The sequence below is a fragment of the Mixophyes fleayi genome, chromosome 4 (assembly GCF_038048845.1).
Source record: "Mixophyes fleayi isolate aMixFle1 chromosome 4, aMixFle1.hap1, whole genome shotgun sequence".
Classification (NCBI taxonomy): domain Eukaryota; kingdom Metazoa; phylum Chordata; class Amphibia; order Anura; family Limnodynastidae; genus Mixophyes; species Mixophyes fleayi.
Genome location: NC_134405.1, coordinates 125,486,209 through 125,501,798, shown reverse-complemented (window position 1 = coordinate 125,501,798; position 15,590 = coordinate 125,486,209). Strand labels below are relative to the sequence as shown.

General features: G+C 44.3%; 1 protein-coding gene across 1 annotated transcript in view; it reads right to left on the bottom strand.

Moving 5' to 3' along the window:
* LOC142150741 (uncharacterized) overlaps window positions 1–15,590 on the bottom strand; it is a 53,510-nt gene that overhangs the window by 21,079 nt on the left and 16,841 nt on the right. Inside the window, exon 3 of the mRNA XM_075205935.1 lies at window positions 14,573–14,714. Within this exon, the coding sequence (XP_075062036.1) occupies window positions 14,573–14,714 (142 nt within the window). The remainder of the gene's footprint in view (window positions 1–14,572; window positions 14,715–15,590) is intronic.

Sequence of the window (15,590 nt, the reverse complement as noted above, 5' to 3'; positions counted from 1 at the left end):
AATAAAATATATAAAAAACCTTCAACAGATCTGCATTACACTACACATACGGCTGCTCCTCCATCCTCTCCATCATATACATGTTGGAGTTTTAGCGTGTGACAACCTCTTGTTTTTGATAATGTCAGTGCATTTGGAATATTTTTCAATTTGCCCCACACCACTGAATGTACTTTATCTATGATACGCAATACGCATCTATCTATCTTGACTGCGTAGTGTGGTGGCCCCGGTACACAATTTGGTACCGAGGCCACAATATAATTTAAAAACCCTCCACGTGTCGGAATTCCACCAAACAAGTATCTGGACTGCATAGTGGGGTGGCCCCGGTACCCAATTTGATACCGGGGCCACAATACCTCCTCCAAACATGCTCCAGACAATTCGTCATTGACAGACCCCAGACAGACAGGGTCGTAGTGTTATTGTTTGACTTTGTAAACCCAAAAAAATGTCCCTGTTGCACATAGTCGTGCAATGAAGACTGACTTTTTCATTTAAAGGCACGATCTTTAAAGTGTAGTGTTTGTAAGTCTAAGTCATATTATACTTTTGGTAAAATTGTTTTTTTTTGTTCCTCTTTATGGTAATTAATTAGTAATAGAATTAAAGTAGGAAATAGAATTAAATAGAATTAAAGTAGGAAATAGAGTGGTATAGAGTTGTAGTGTGGTATAGATAGAGTGGTCCACACAATATAATAATAAAACCCTCAACTGGTCTGAATTCCACCAAACAAGTATCTTGACTGCGTAGTGTGGTGGCCCCGGTACACAATTTGGTACCGAGGCCACAATATAATTTAAAAACCCTCCACGTGTCGGAATTCCACCAAACAAGTATCTGGACTGCATAGTGGGGTGGCCCCGGTACCCAATTTGATACCGGGGCCACAATACCTCCTCCAAACATGCTCCAGACAATTCGTCATTGACAGACCCCAGACAGACAGGGTCGTAGTGTTATTGTTTGACTTTGTAAACCCAAAAAAATGTCCCTGTTGCACTTGCACATAGTCGTGCAATGAAGACTGACTTTTTCATTTAAAGGCACGATCTTTAAAGTGTCAGAAAGAGAGAGAAGACACAGGAGAGGAGAGTTGTAGCTGGGGACCTGGGGTGGAAGCTCCCAGGCTCCCCCAGCATTGCCTGGAAGTCTGAGCGTGGTGACTGAGCCAGGGCAAGGAATGTGTGCCCTGGATGAGGGGGAGAACTCCATGCCACTATAGTGAACCCAAGAGAGAGGGGGACACTGCACATGGAAGAGGCCCTGGAGTGAGGGCTGCTACAAGAGGCATGGTAGCTGTAGTGTCAGATCCTGAGGCTGAGAGTACACAGAGTGACGTGTCAGAGCACAGGAGACATTATCCCCGCAGAGGAGGGATGAGCTGCAGTTGAGAGATCTGTTGTTGAAATAGGACATGCACACTTTAACAAACCAATCATTTCAGCGACAGGGCCTACCAAACAACTTTGACTGAAATGATTGGTTTGTTTGGGCCCCCACACCAAAAAAGCTATTCATCTCTCCCTGTACAGACTAAACAGGCTCTACTGAGGCAAGATGTCGTCCTCATCCTCAACCTCTGATTCCTCTCCCCCTACAGTGTGTACTTCCTCCTCATCACACATTATCAATTCGTCCCCGCTGGACTCCACAACCACAGGTCCCTCTGTAGTATCTGGAGGGCAGTGCTGTACTTCATTGAGGAATTGATTATTCATTTTTATAAACATCATTTTTTCAACGTTGTGAGGAAGCAACCTCCTTCGCCGCTCACTGACCAGGTTCCCCGCTGCACTAAAAACTCTTTCCGAGTACACACTGGAGGGGGGACAACTCAGGTAAAATAGAGCCAGTTTGTACAGGGGCTTCCAAACTGCCTTTTTTTCCTGCCAGTAACAATATGGACTGTCTGACATGTCTACTTGGATGGTGTCAGCAAAGTAATCATCCACAATTTTTTCTATTGTCACAGCATCCAATGCAGCGAGAGTAGACATGTCTGCAATGGTTGGCAGGTCCTTCAGTCCGGACCAGATGTTATCAGCATCCCCGCCAGTGCCTCTTTTGGGAAAACTGAGCTTTTTCCTCACAGCCATAGATGTGGAAGAAAATGAGGGTGGAGCTGTTGGCATGTCACGGTCCTCTTCAGAGGACAATCTCCTGACCAGCAGGTCTTTGCACCGCTGTAGATTTGTGTCCGCCGGAAACAGAGACACAACATACGCTTTAAACCGAGGATCGAGCACGGTGGCCAGAATGTATTCCTCTGACTTTAAAAGAGTGACCACCCTCGGATCCTGGCAAAGCGTACGAAGGGCTACATCCACAAGAGCTACATGCTTGCTGTAATCGCAATGGCTTACCAGCTCCTCCCTCACTTTCTCCAGCTGCTTCTGCAACAGCCTGATCAGGGGAATGACCTGACTCAAGCTGGCAGTGTCGGAACTGACTTCTCGTGTGGCAAGTTCAAATGGCTGCAGAACCTTGCACAACACGGAAATCAGTCTCCACTGCGCTTGACTCAGGCGCATCCCCACTCCTTTGCCTATGTCGTAGGTGGCTGTGTAGGCCTGAATGGCCTTTTGCTGCTCCTCCATCCTCTGCAGCATATAGAGGGTGGAGTTCCAGCGCGTCACAACCTCTTGTTTGAGGTGATGGCAGGGCAGGTTCAAGCTTTTTTGATGTGCCTCTAGTCTGCGGTAGGCACTGGCTGAATGCCGAAAGTGTCCAGCAATTTTGCGGGCCACCGCAAGCATCTCCTGCACACCCCTGTCACTCTTGAGGTAATGCTGCACCACCAAATTAATGGTGTGGGCAAAACATGGGACGTGCTGGAAATTGCCCATATTTAATGCCCGCACAATGTTACTGGCATTGTCTGACACCACAAATCCCCATGAGAGTCTAAGTGGGGTAAGCCACTGGGAGATAATTTCCCTCATTTTCTCTAATATGTTGTCAGCGTTGTGCCTCTTATTAAAGCCTGTAATGCACAATGTTGCCTGCCTTTGCATGAGCAGCCATTTTGTAGATGCTGCTACTGATGCAGCTGTTGCTGTTGCTGCGGAAGGGGATGCATCTACCCAGTGGGCTGTCACAGTCATATAGTCCTTCGTTTGCCCAGAACCACTTGTCCACATGTCCGTGGTTAAGTGGACAGTGGGTACAACCGCATTTTTAAGAGCACTGAGGACACTTGATTGTACTTCTCTGTACATTTTTGGTATCGCCTGCCTAGTGAAGTGGAATCTCGAGGGGATTTGGTACCGGGGACACAATACCTCCATCAACCCTCTAAATCCCACTCCACTGATGGCGGACACCGGGCGCACGTCTAACACCAACATTGCAGTTACAGCCGCAGTTATACGCTTTGCAATAGGGTGACTACTATCGTATTTGGTGGTCATGGCAAACGACTGTTGGACGGTCAATTGTTTGGTGAAAGACTTAGCGGTCTTACGACTTCCCCTCTGGGAAGATGACCGACTAACAGCAGCAACAGCAGCAGTGGCAGTAGTAGGCGTACCGCTGCAGGATTCCTCGGATGAATCCCGTATTGAGGAGGACTCAGTCTGGCTGCTGACTTGGGCTGCAGGACTGAATCTGATGGAGATTGTGGAGGAAGTTGACGAGGAGGGTGTTGCTGGTGTGTATCCAACTGGACCACGGGATTTAGGTGTCCCTGTACCGATGAGGGTCCTAGCCCCAATTCCTGAACTAACCACTGAACTATGAAGGTTATTCAGGTGACGTATAAGGGAGGATGTTCCTAGGTGGGCAAGATCCTTACCCCTGCTTATTTGAGCTTTACATAAGCTACATATTGCCATACATTGGTTGTCTGGATTTGGATAAAAATAACTCCAGACCGAAGAGGTGCATTTTTTGGTCTTCTGACCAGGCATGACGATGGGCTTTTTCATCCCATGGACATCAGCTGTTTCCCCCCCTGGTGCCTCATTTACAATAACCACATCACCATCCTCATCATCAAGTTCCTCCACAGCGCCAGCTACATCATCAATAGCCTCCTCCCGAGCCACCTCTTCCCGTACAGTGATGGGAAGGTCAGGCTTGACAACCACCAACACCCTTGGACTCGCCTTGTGGATTTGTGATAATTTCTCTTTAGAAGGCAGAGTTGTTTGCTGTTTTGTTGCTGACAGCATGTCACTCACCGGACCGTGAGTGCCTCTTCCCGGACATTTAGGAACCGTGGCCGTCCACCATCCTGAGGGTCTGCGCATGCGCAGCCCTTTTCTATACTTCAGTGTATACCCCTTTAACTCAATTGGCAGATCAGGCAACACTCCCTATATTAAGCACCTGTGGTCAACACCACGTTGCCTGATCTTGGAGTCTCATTCCTCATGAGTCTCTGAAGGTGTTCCTGTATTACTCGTGTATTAAACACTTCTATTCCTGTGGTTTCCAAACCACTTCTTCTACTGTGGTTCCCATACCACTTCTACCATCAACTGTATCATCATGACTGTTTGCTGATTCCTATCCGCTGCCTCCGTGCACTACAGTCTTCTAAACCACTTCAACGTTATTTTATATCAATGTGACTGTTTGCTCATTGCTATCCGCTGCCTCCGTGCACTCCAGCTTTTACTTCACTCACCTGCTTCTCATCAAGTCTGTTTGCTGATTCCTATCCGCTGCCTCCGTGCACTACAGTCTCCTGCTGGCAACTCGCCTGTGTTCAACATCGTGACTGCCAGCTGATTACTATCCGCTGCCTCCGTGCACTACAGTCTCCTGCTTGCAACTCGCCTGTGTTCATCATCGTGACTGCCAGCTGATTACTATCCGCTGCCTCCGTGCACTACAGTCTCCTGCTTGCAACTCGCCTGTGTTCATCATCGTGACTGCCAGCTGAATACTATCCGCTGCCTCCGTGCACTACAGTCTCCTGCTTTCAACTCGCCTGTGTTCAACATCGTGACTGCCAGCTGATTACTATCCGCTGCCTCCGTGCACTACAGTCTCATTTCATCTTTGCTGTGACTTCTCGAGCCTGCCGCTTTCATTACCATCTGCTACACTTCGTGATCAACAGCTCCTGCCCTGCGCTGCACTCCTGTTTCCCATCGCTGTTGGTTCCTGTGGTTGCTACTGGTTACCTCCGTGTGCCGCTGAGTCCTGCTGCTGTGGTCAGCGCTATCGTCCATCTCCTGCTGATCCACTCTCCACGCCTTCACGTGTTCCACTGGTCTCTACCCTCCTGTCAGCATTGGATTTGTATCTCATCTACTACCCTCTGCTGGATCATCTCCATTCTCCTGGGTCTCCTATGAGTCCAGTTCCACGTGTTGCTGACTCCTGTGAATTCGTGTCCCTGTTGGTCTACTCACCTGTGCGCTGCACCTGCTAGACCGCTGCCTCACCTATCCAGGGACTTCCTATCCAGTCGGCCTCCCGCCGCTCAGGTACCGCTGCAATCCCATCTGACTGCTACTGCTGAACCACGGTATGCATACTTCTCATTGACTGTGCTGTGTATTGCATATCTTGCTGGACTGTGTTTGGTTCTCTCTGGAGTCTGCTATCCGCTGAGTCTATTGCCATCATTGACTGTGTTATAATTGTGCTGGACTACTTCAAGAGACTTTCTAGATTGCAGACCTGCTCAGTCATTTATATCCATATATATATCTATATTGTGCATATTACTGTGGATCGTGTATAAGGTGCCTGTGTATATCCTGTGTTGCAGTCTTCCCCTGTGCACCTCCTCACATATATATTCAGTGGTACAACTTGCTGATGTCAGACCACTGATCCCTGTTTCCGGTATCACCTGTTCCATCATCCTCTCACATAGCAGTGGTACAACTTGCTACCGCAGACCACTGACTACCCGGATACCTCCACTTGGATTCCATTCCTTCACTCAGACAGCGGTACAACTTGCTACCCGCAGACCGCTGACTCTCATCACCTCCTTGTTTCTGTTGGACATTCCTCCTCTCTATAGCAGTGGTACAACTTGCTATCGCAGACCACTGACTACCTTCACGTGTCCTTGTCCATACAGTTCCTTGTGTATTATTACCTCATTATTACAAGTGTTGCTAGTCATAGACTTTTCTGAGCATCTCATCGGCCATCATTTCATGTTCCGTGATCACCCAGCTACCAGAGTACTCGATTACCATCTACATTGCTCTGGTAAGCCTACCATCTGGTGATCCCTGGGTAAAGACTCCTAGTGCCCGTGACACAGCATAACTCTCTTCAATTTTTTGTAGGGGGGGGGAGGAGGAGGAGGGCTAAGATCCGTGGGTGAAGCTGAACCACTAGTCATGAACACGGGCCAGGGCCTAAGCCGTTCCTTGCCACTCCGTGTCGTAAATGGCATATTGGCAACTTTACGTTTCTCCTCAGATGATTTTAAGTTTCTCTTTTTGCTACTTTTTCTTAACTTGGGCTTTTTGGATTTTACATGCCCGGTACTACGAGATTGGGCATCGGGCTTGGAAGACGACGTTGATGGCATTTCATCGTCTATGTCATGACTAGTGGCAGCAGCTTCAGCATTAGGAGGAAGTGGGTCTTGATCTTTCCCTACTTTATCCTCCAAATTTTTGGTCTCCATTATATGTAGCACAAGATACTGCAGAATGTGTGAACTTGGTAATATTGCAGTACCAATGGACTTATACTGCTGAATTGGTTTTGCAAATTTGGTTATAATTATTATATATTTTTTTTTTTTTTAATTTTTTATTTTTTTTTACTTTTTTTTTATTTTTAAAAAACTTGGGAATAGTGGGGAAATAACTATGCCCTTAGAAGCACAGAGCACAGGACACAGCACCACTGGACTGAACAGGACACGGCACAGGACCCAGCAGCACTACGGAACTCAGCAGGACAGAGCACAGGACACAGCACCACTGGACTGATACTGCAGAATGTGTGAACTTGGTAATATTGCAGTACCAATGGACTTATAATGCTGGATTGGTTTTGCAAATTTGGTTATAATTATTATATTTATTTTTATTTTTTAATTTTTTATTTTTTTTTACTTTTTTTTTATTTTTAAAAAACTTGGGAATAGTGGGGAAATAACTATGCCCTTAGAAGCACAGAGCACAGGACACAGCACCACTGGACTGATACTGCAGAATGTGTAAACTTTGTAATATTGCAGTACCACTGGACTTTTACTGCTGAATGTGTGAACTTGGTAATATTGCAGTACCAATGGGCTTATACTGCAGGATTGGTTGTGAAAATTTTGTGGTAATTAAAAAATATTAAAGTAGTTTTTGGTATTTTTTAAAAAAACTTTTTTTTATTTTTTTAAACACAGGGGAATATTGGGGAAATAACTATGCCCTTAGAAGCACACAGCACAGGACACAGCACCACTGGACTGAACAGGACACAGCACAGGACCCAGCAGCACCACTGACCTCAGAAGGACAGAGCACAGCACACAGCACCACTGGACTGATACTGCAGAACACAGCACAGCACAGCACAGCACAGCACAGCACAGCACAGCACAGCACAGCACAGAACTAAACAGCACAGAACTAAACAGCACAGAACTAAACAGCACAGAACTAAACAGCACAGAACTAAACAGCACAGAGGACCACCTAACACACCCTCCCTCTACCCTGATCAATGCCCGAGTGAAGATGGCGGCGACTAGCGGGGAATTTATAGGATCCGAGTATCGCGAGATCCGACAACGGGATTATGAGTCAGAGCCTCAGTTTCACTTTTGAATTTGGCGCCAATACCCGGATCTGTCTCGGATCCGACTCGGATCCGCAACGTTCGGGTGGGCTCGGATTTCAGAAATCCGAGTGCGCTCATCCCTATTAATTATTGAATTGAGGTGTTTCAACCACACCCGTTCCCAGAGGTGTATAAAATCAACAACAAAGCCATGCAGTCTCCATTTGCAAACATTTGTTATACAAAATGGGTCGTTCTGAATAGCTCAGTGAGTTCAAGCGTGGTACTGTGATAGGATGCCACCTTTGTAATAGAATGTTTCATGAAATTTCATTCCTGTTGGATATTTCACAATCAACTGTAAGTGATATTATTAGAAAGTAGAAGCGTTTAGGAGTAACAACAACTCAGCCACATAGTGGAAGACCACGTAAAATCACAGAACGGGTTTAACGACTGCCAGGGGCGGATTGGGAACTTAATGTGGCCCTGGAAAAAATGACTGAAGTGGCCTCATGTGGGCGGGACCAAAACTGTAGGTGGGGCTAACAGGGAGGATTTAGAATTACTGGATTTTGGTTGTAGTAACATTTAGGAATCCCTAGATGTGATAACTTAAGAAACAGTGGGTCATCTCTAAAGCAATGCAGTGAAAAAACTTTTGCATACAAACATATCCTTCCAATACTACCTTCATAGAAACCTATCTGACTTTGTTTAATAAATTTAACTATTGCGAAACATGTTGGCACAATTGTATTTGAACAGTCTGCCAGAGCAGCATAAGAGCAACTCATGCACTGTTGTATCTTTCCCTTACGTCATGAAATGAAAACTACCAGTCAAATCTCTCTCTCTCTCTCTCTCTCTCTCTTTATATATATATATATATATATATATATATATATATATATATATATATATATATATATAATATATAAATATGTGTACTATGTGTGTTTCAAAAAAATGCATTAAAAATAATCCTTATAATAAATGGCTATCCAGTGCAATCACTGAAATGCTTCAAGCATCCGCAAGAAAACACTTCTTTATTTAACAACTGTGTATGAGCCCTAAATGTGCCCAGTGATTGGTGGTGGTTTGGATTAATAACAGTGCAGTGAGGGTTGGCAGACAATGGCATAAGTGAAGGGATATCTATTCCAAGGGTTTGCTGGTGATATACCAATCCTGACTTCAAAGGAGCCAGGATTATTGATATTATCAGTGCAATGGGGGCTGGAAATTTGTTCAACAAAGTGATCTGAGAATGGGACCAGTGCAAGATAGAAGGCAGGCAATGAAATCAATGCAAGAACCACTAAAGTATCACTAGAGCTGGAATAAGGTTCCGGGGGGCTGGGGCACTTAAAACAGAGGGGTTATCATTTAAACACGTTTTAGACAAATACTCAGACACAGGCAATACTGTATGCACTATTGTTAGGTGCACACAGCTCTGCCTTCACAAGTAGTACGGTGTGAAGTGGGACATACCTCCCAACTGTCCTTGTAGTCAGACCAAATCCTGACTAAGCAAGACAGTCACCCAAATTCGAGACTGCTCCAACAGATTTAGGACAGTTGGCAGATTGTCCTGCTTTCTCCTACCTGCTCTTGTCACTTTCATGTGGCTGCTGGTGTCTTTAGACCTGTTGCTGCTTGTCTGGATTCTGGAATGCTGGAGGTCATATTTGGAAAACAATAATGGGTACATGAAATTTAGAAATCGCTAACTAGCCACGGCATTAAATCAATAGCGCCCACTTTTAATAATTAGGCCTCCTTCCAGCCCCAAGATTAAAATAATAGCACTCATATATGATAAATAGATCTATTTCCAGTTCTGACTTTAAATTAATAGTATAGTATACACATTTAATAAACAGTTCTATTTCCCTCCAACCAACCACAGCAACAAATTAATAGCATTTACGCTTAATATTACCATTTCCCACAGCCATCCCCAGCATTAAATAATTCAGATTCAGATTTAATAATAGCCCTCCTTCCCAAATTCAGCCCTACATTCAATTAATATCCCCAAACCACTCGAGCGTTAAATTATAGGTCCCATTACCTCATCTTAATTTAATAGGCTTCACTATTAAATTAAATAGCCCATCAAAAAAATAAATTGCCCCATCATCACCACACAAATAAAATAACACCTATTAAATAATTAGTCCCACCTAAATTCCACCATTAAATTAATAGCCAACCTCCCACCCAAGTACTATTAAGGGAGTATCAGACACTATAACAGCCCCCCTCCTTTCTCCTCATACACACTATAGCAGTCCCCCTCCTTTCTTCTCACACACACTATAGCAGCGCCCTCCTTTCTCCTCACACACACTATAGCTGCCCCTTATCTTCTCCCTCCCAAATGACAGCAGACAGCAACCCCCATCTTCTCCCTCAATGACAGCAGACAGCCCCATCTCCTTCAATGATAGCAGGCAGCCCCACCTCCCTCAATGACAGCAGGCAGGCAGCGCGTGCCCCCCCCCTTCCCTCACACTTACCTTGTAACACTGGAGACTCCTCTCCCCTGCATCGCACCACGCACACACATGGGACTGCACCTGTCACTTGATGCACGTCCCATGTGACATCCAGCAGCCACACTGGAGAGAGGGATCCGCGGCCACCACACTGCCCCCAGCTGGCATTAGGTCCTTAATTGGGCTAAGCATAATTTTTTTTTTTTTTTTACCACCTATAAAAAACATTCAGCGGCCTCCTGTGGCCAAATTCCCGGTAGGTTCAATGACCAATCCACCCCTGACGACTGCTAAGATGCATGGTGCATAAAAGTTGCCAATGTTCTGCTGATTTCATAGCCGAATACAGGGCTAGACTGGGACTAAAAATCAGCCCTGGCATTTGAAGCATACAGGTCCACCTCTGTTGATGAGCAGGAAAAAACTGTATGCTACTGCACAGCGGCGGCGCCAAGGGCGTGGCCACATTATGTTGGGGCATGGTCAACATGGGGCATTGATGCATACATTATAATAAAACATTACATTTATCAGACCCTCCCCATCATGCCACCCCCACCCCAGAAACACATTTCAACATCCCCAGTCCACTGTACTTATCTATGCTTCTGATGCTGCTGACATCCATCAGAGCTGGATTAAGGCTCTGGGGACCATAGGCACTTAAGACAGGGGGGCTCCTATTGTCACATTACCCGAGAGACTTCAACTGGATCCTGATTGTTCAGCCGAGATTGACGTTACTTCAGCTAGGGGCGCGGAGTGTAACAAGTGAAAGGTGTTCACCAGGGATTCCCGCAAGGGAATATAGGCTTTTGCGGCTTCCACTTGCAGGTCGTGGTCCCCTAGGGAAGTTCTCAGTGAACCACAACAGAAGGAGCGTAGAATCAGATAGGAGTAGTCCTGTCACTTGATAGTGGCGATTAGCCGGGAAGTTTGGCAGCGTTGCCACTTGGGAGAGGGAATTTAGCAGGAATGTTCAGCGACGAAGTCACTTGGGAGCTGGTTTGCAGAAACGAGTAGTGTTGCCACTTGGAAGTGCTTTTACTGGAATCTCAGTAGCGTAGTCACCTAGAGGTGAATTCCCTGGAGAGATGCAGCTTGGGAGCTTGGAGAATAGCAAAAACACAGGAGCTGTTTCCAATCCTAAAGTCAAGGACTGACTGAAAGAACCAGCATTGAGTTCTGGTCAGAGGGGGTAGATATAGTGCAGTTCCTATTAGGCAGCCAATAGAGGGCAGTGAGAGCACAGAAAACAGTCAGACAGCTCTGCGCATGCGCAGAACCACTGAGCGCCGAACGGAAGAAGGGGAGAGACAGCGCTGGATGGCTGCAGCAGCGTGGACCCAGGTAAGTGGATTTTAACTTAAAAGGAGGGATCCTGGTGGGGAAGGCCTCCGGGGTCAGCGGACACACACGCCGGCTCCCGGGGAGACAGCGGGAGTCCGGCGTGTGACACCTTCGATGTAATATGGTTATTAGACACATTTTCAACAAATACACAGGTAATACTGTGAGTACTATTGCTAGGTGCACACAGTTCTACCTTCACAAGCAGTACAATGTGAAGCAGGACATACATCCCAACTGTCCTTGCAGTCAGACAAAATCCTGGCTAAGCGGGACAGTCACCCACCAAATTTAGGACAGTTGGCAGCCTGTCCTGATCTCTCCTACCTGTCTTGTCATTTTCACCACTTGTAGCTGCTGATGTCTTTAGATCAGTTGCTGCTTGTCTGGATCCTGGAATGTTGGGGGCCCTATTTGGGGGAAAAAACGGGTACATGAAATTTAGAAAACCCCAACCTGCACCAGTGTTAAATCAATATAGCACCCACGTTTTAAAATTAGGCCTCATTCCAGCCCCAACATTAAAATAATAGTATTCACATTTGATAAATACATCTATTGTCCTCCAACTAGCCCTGCCATTAAATAGTATATAGATTTCATAAATAGACCTATTTCCCTACAACCAGCCCCAACATTAAATTAATTGTATTCCCATTTAATAAATAAACATATTTCCCTCCGTCCCAACAACCCCAGCAAGAAATTAAATAGCATTTACGTTTAATAAAAATAACCATTTCCCACAACCATCCCAGGCATTAAATAACTCATAATCACATTTAATAAATAGACCTAATTTTTCCCAAACAGCCTCACGTTCACTTAATAGCACACATTATAGTCAAATACTGTACCCCACACACATTATAGTCATATACTGTCCCCCACACACATTGGGCATTTTTATTTCCCCCCTCCTACAGTCATTGCCCTTCCGCAGACATTATTACTCACTCGTACAACCCCCCCTGCAGACATTTTTACTCACTCGTACAAGCCCCCCTTCCCTCTGCAGTCATTTTCACTCCCCCACAGTCATTTTCATTTCCCCCCCTGAAGACATTTTCACTCACTCTTACACCCTCCCATTCCCCCTGCAGACATTTTCAATCACTCTTACTCCCCCTTTTCCCCTGCAGATATTTTCACTCACTCCCCCTCCCCTGCACACATTTTCACTCACTCCCCCATTCCCCAAATTATTTTTAATTATTCTCCTTCCCCCCTGCAGTACCTGTCACTATCCACCCCCCTGCAGTACCTGTCACTATCCCCCCTTGCGCCATTTTCCATATCCACCGAACAGAATGTAAAGAAAAAGAGCACACCAACTTACCTCAACACTCTGCGCCCTCAACAGAACGAAGGATCCTAGGCGGTGGCGCATGACGTGTGACGTCATGACGCCACATCACGCGGCCGCGCGAAAGTAAAAGAAAAAGAAAAGGAAAAAAGTACAAGAAAAGTATATTGCCGTAGAGCAGAAAAGGATATCAAACAAACACATAAGGAGCCTTAAACCAAACTGTACATGCAAACGCTACAGTACAAGCATTTAAATTTATAAATAGTAACTTTTATCAAGCTTTAGAGATGTCCAAGTATTTACACGAAGACCATATATTTGTTATAAAAACATGTTCCTGGGCCAACTAATATTTAAAGAATTATGTCTTACTTAGCTCTTATTTAACAGATATCAATGAAATTAACTGTCATATTTCTTGCATCTTATGTGAAACCTAGAACATTGCAATTCCCCAGTCTATTGGCTTTAAGAAATAGTGGGAATGTGTTCTTGAAATAGCCTCACCAACCCCATTATGATAGCACAGTCTAGCTTTTTGTTTGTAGACAACACCAAACATATTTTTGGTCATTTATGAAACAGAGAAAGCATGGGTGCATGGCACATTTTTTAGACATAATTGTGCTTACTTTGTTGCACTCCACATATATAGGTGCATATCCCGATTCTGCAGTCTCCTCTTCCAATTAAGCTGACACTTTTTTTGTTTTGAGTTACATTTATCCCTTTAAATTAATTTGACTCTTTTTTCCTTATCTGAAATTCAGGATTCCTTTTGCTATTATATTACTTACAAAACTGATGTGACATCAGGACTGTCTTTATATCAAGTATCATATTTTTATATCCAAAATACATTTATTTATTTGCACATAAAAATGTGCAGGTTTTGTACAACGCGTTTAGACTGAGCAAATGGTGTCCCTTTGGAAGTAGTGGAACGCTAAACACTATGTAGAGTTCTGGTAATTTTGCACACCTAAAAAGCACTGTGGAGTCTTTTCTGAATTTACGCAGGTCCATCCAACTTTGCTTATCCTCATCAGCTTTAAGAGTGTCTTCATGCAGATGCATTTAATGCACTATACTGAGATGCACATATTTAAAGATATGTGCAACTCAGAATAAACATGTAACTGCACCATTTTTTTGGCACTCTTTTGTAAATGTTCATTTTGGAAGCAAATGTGTCCAACTCTACATGAGGTCTATGGTTACTATGTGCCTCATATAGAGTGGTGTGAATATATCATCATCATCATCACCACCATTTATTTATATAGCGCCACTAATTCCGCAGCGCTCTACAGAGAACTCTCTCACATAAGTCCCTGCCCCATTGGAGCTTACAGTCTACATTCCCTAACACACACACACACAGACAGACTAGGGTCAATTTTGTTAGCAGCCAATTAACCTACCAGTATGTTTCTGGAGTGTGGGAGGAAACCGGAGCACCCGGAGGAAACCCACGCAAACACGGGGAGAACATACAAACTCCTCACAGATAAGTCCATGGTCTGGAATTGAACTCATGACCCCTGTGCTGTAAGGCAGAAGTGCTAACCACTACGCCACCGTGCTGCCCACTACGCATGTTTACCAAAATGCATCTGTATCTAGATTTGTCAGTATCATAGACTTGCATCCCCTTAGGTCCAGAGAAATTTACAGAATATCTTACCTGAAATTGGATCCTTTGATTCATCTCATTCAAGTAGTTGAACCCAAGTATTACTGCACAGGCGGTCATCATAAAAAATAGGAAATGACCAGGTCTCAGAGAGTAGTCTGTCCCCAGTACTCCCATATTAGAAGCAGATGCTCTGATTGCAGGAAACAAGAAGAGTAAAGTCAGATAAATATTGTGCAGTTTTATTATATTCATTAAATAAAAATCACCAGGCTTCTTACAGTCACTGATAAGGTTTGTATAGTATGCAACACATGATAGGGAACAGTGTTATACAATACGCATTGCAGCAAAAGCTAGTGATGCAACCATGCTTTGTAGTAAATATATAGTAATTGCACCAAGTGTAATATGCCCTGCCATTATTTTAGCAACAGTACACAGGAGATATTTCAAAAGGAGGATAGTGGTGGAGATTGAATACTTAAGAATGTAGAAATCAGCACATCACTCACAGCTCTAGCCTGGACTCACTGTATTGGTATAGTAGCTAGCCAATTTCATGGCATATACCACAATATGGAAAATCTACAACAAGCATATCACATTTTAAGGGTTAAAGTCCTAGAACTAGATCATAAAAATAATGTGTATTATCTTTTCCTCCAGACTGTTTATTTGAGATAATAAACCTCAGAGAACAGGGAATTTGCATATTTGAAGTCATTCATGACTTTGCGAGGTAGGGAAAGATTTTTAGGCACATAAACAGCCCAAATAGTAACACCACCATGACAATTTCATTATCCACTTATGTCAACTACTATCTTTGTCCATCTAGGTGTACATTGCAGTGCAACTGTATATTACCATAGCTTTCACTTTTGCTGTCTCGGTTAAAATAAAACCTGCAATGATTGTGCAATACATCTATAAAATACTGCAGGAGCAATTATGTATAAAACATGTTTCTACACTGTCTAAACCTGTCAAATTCTAATAACAGAGAGAGCTAGAAGGTAGAGGTGCAAGTAAAACTTAGCATAGATTCCACTACCATATTAACTAG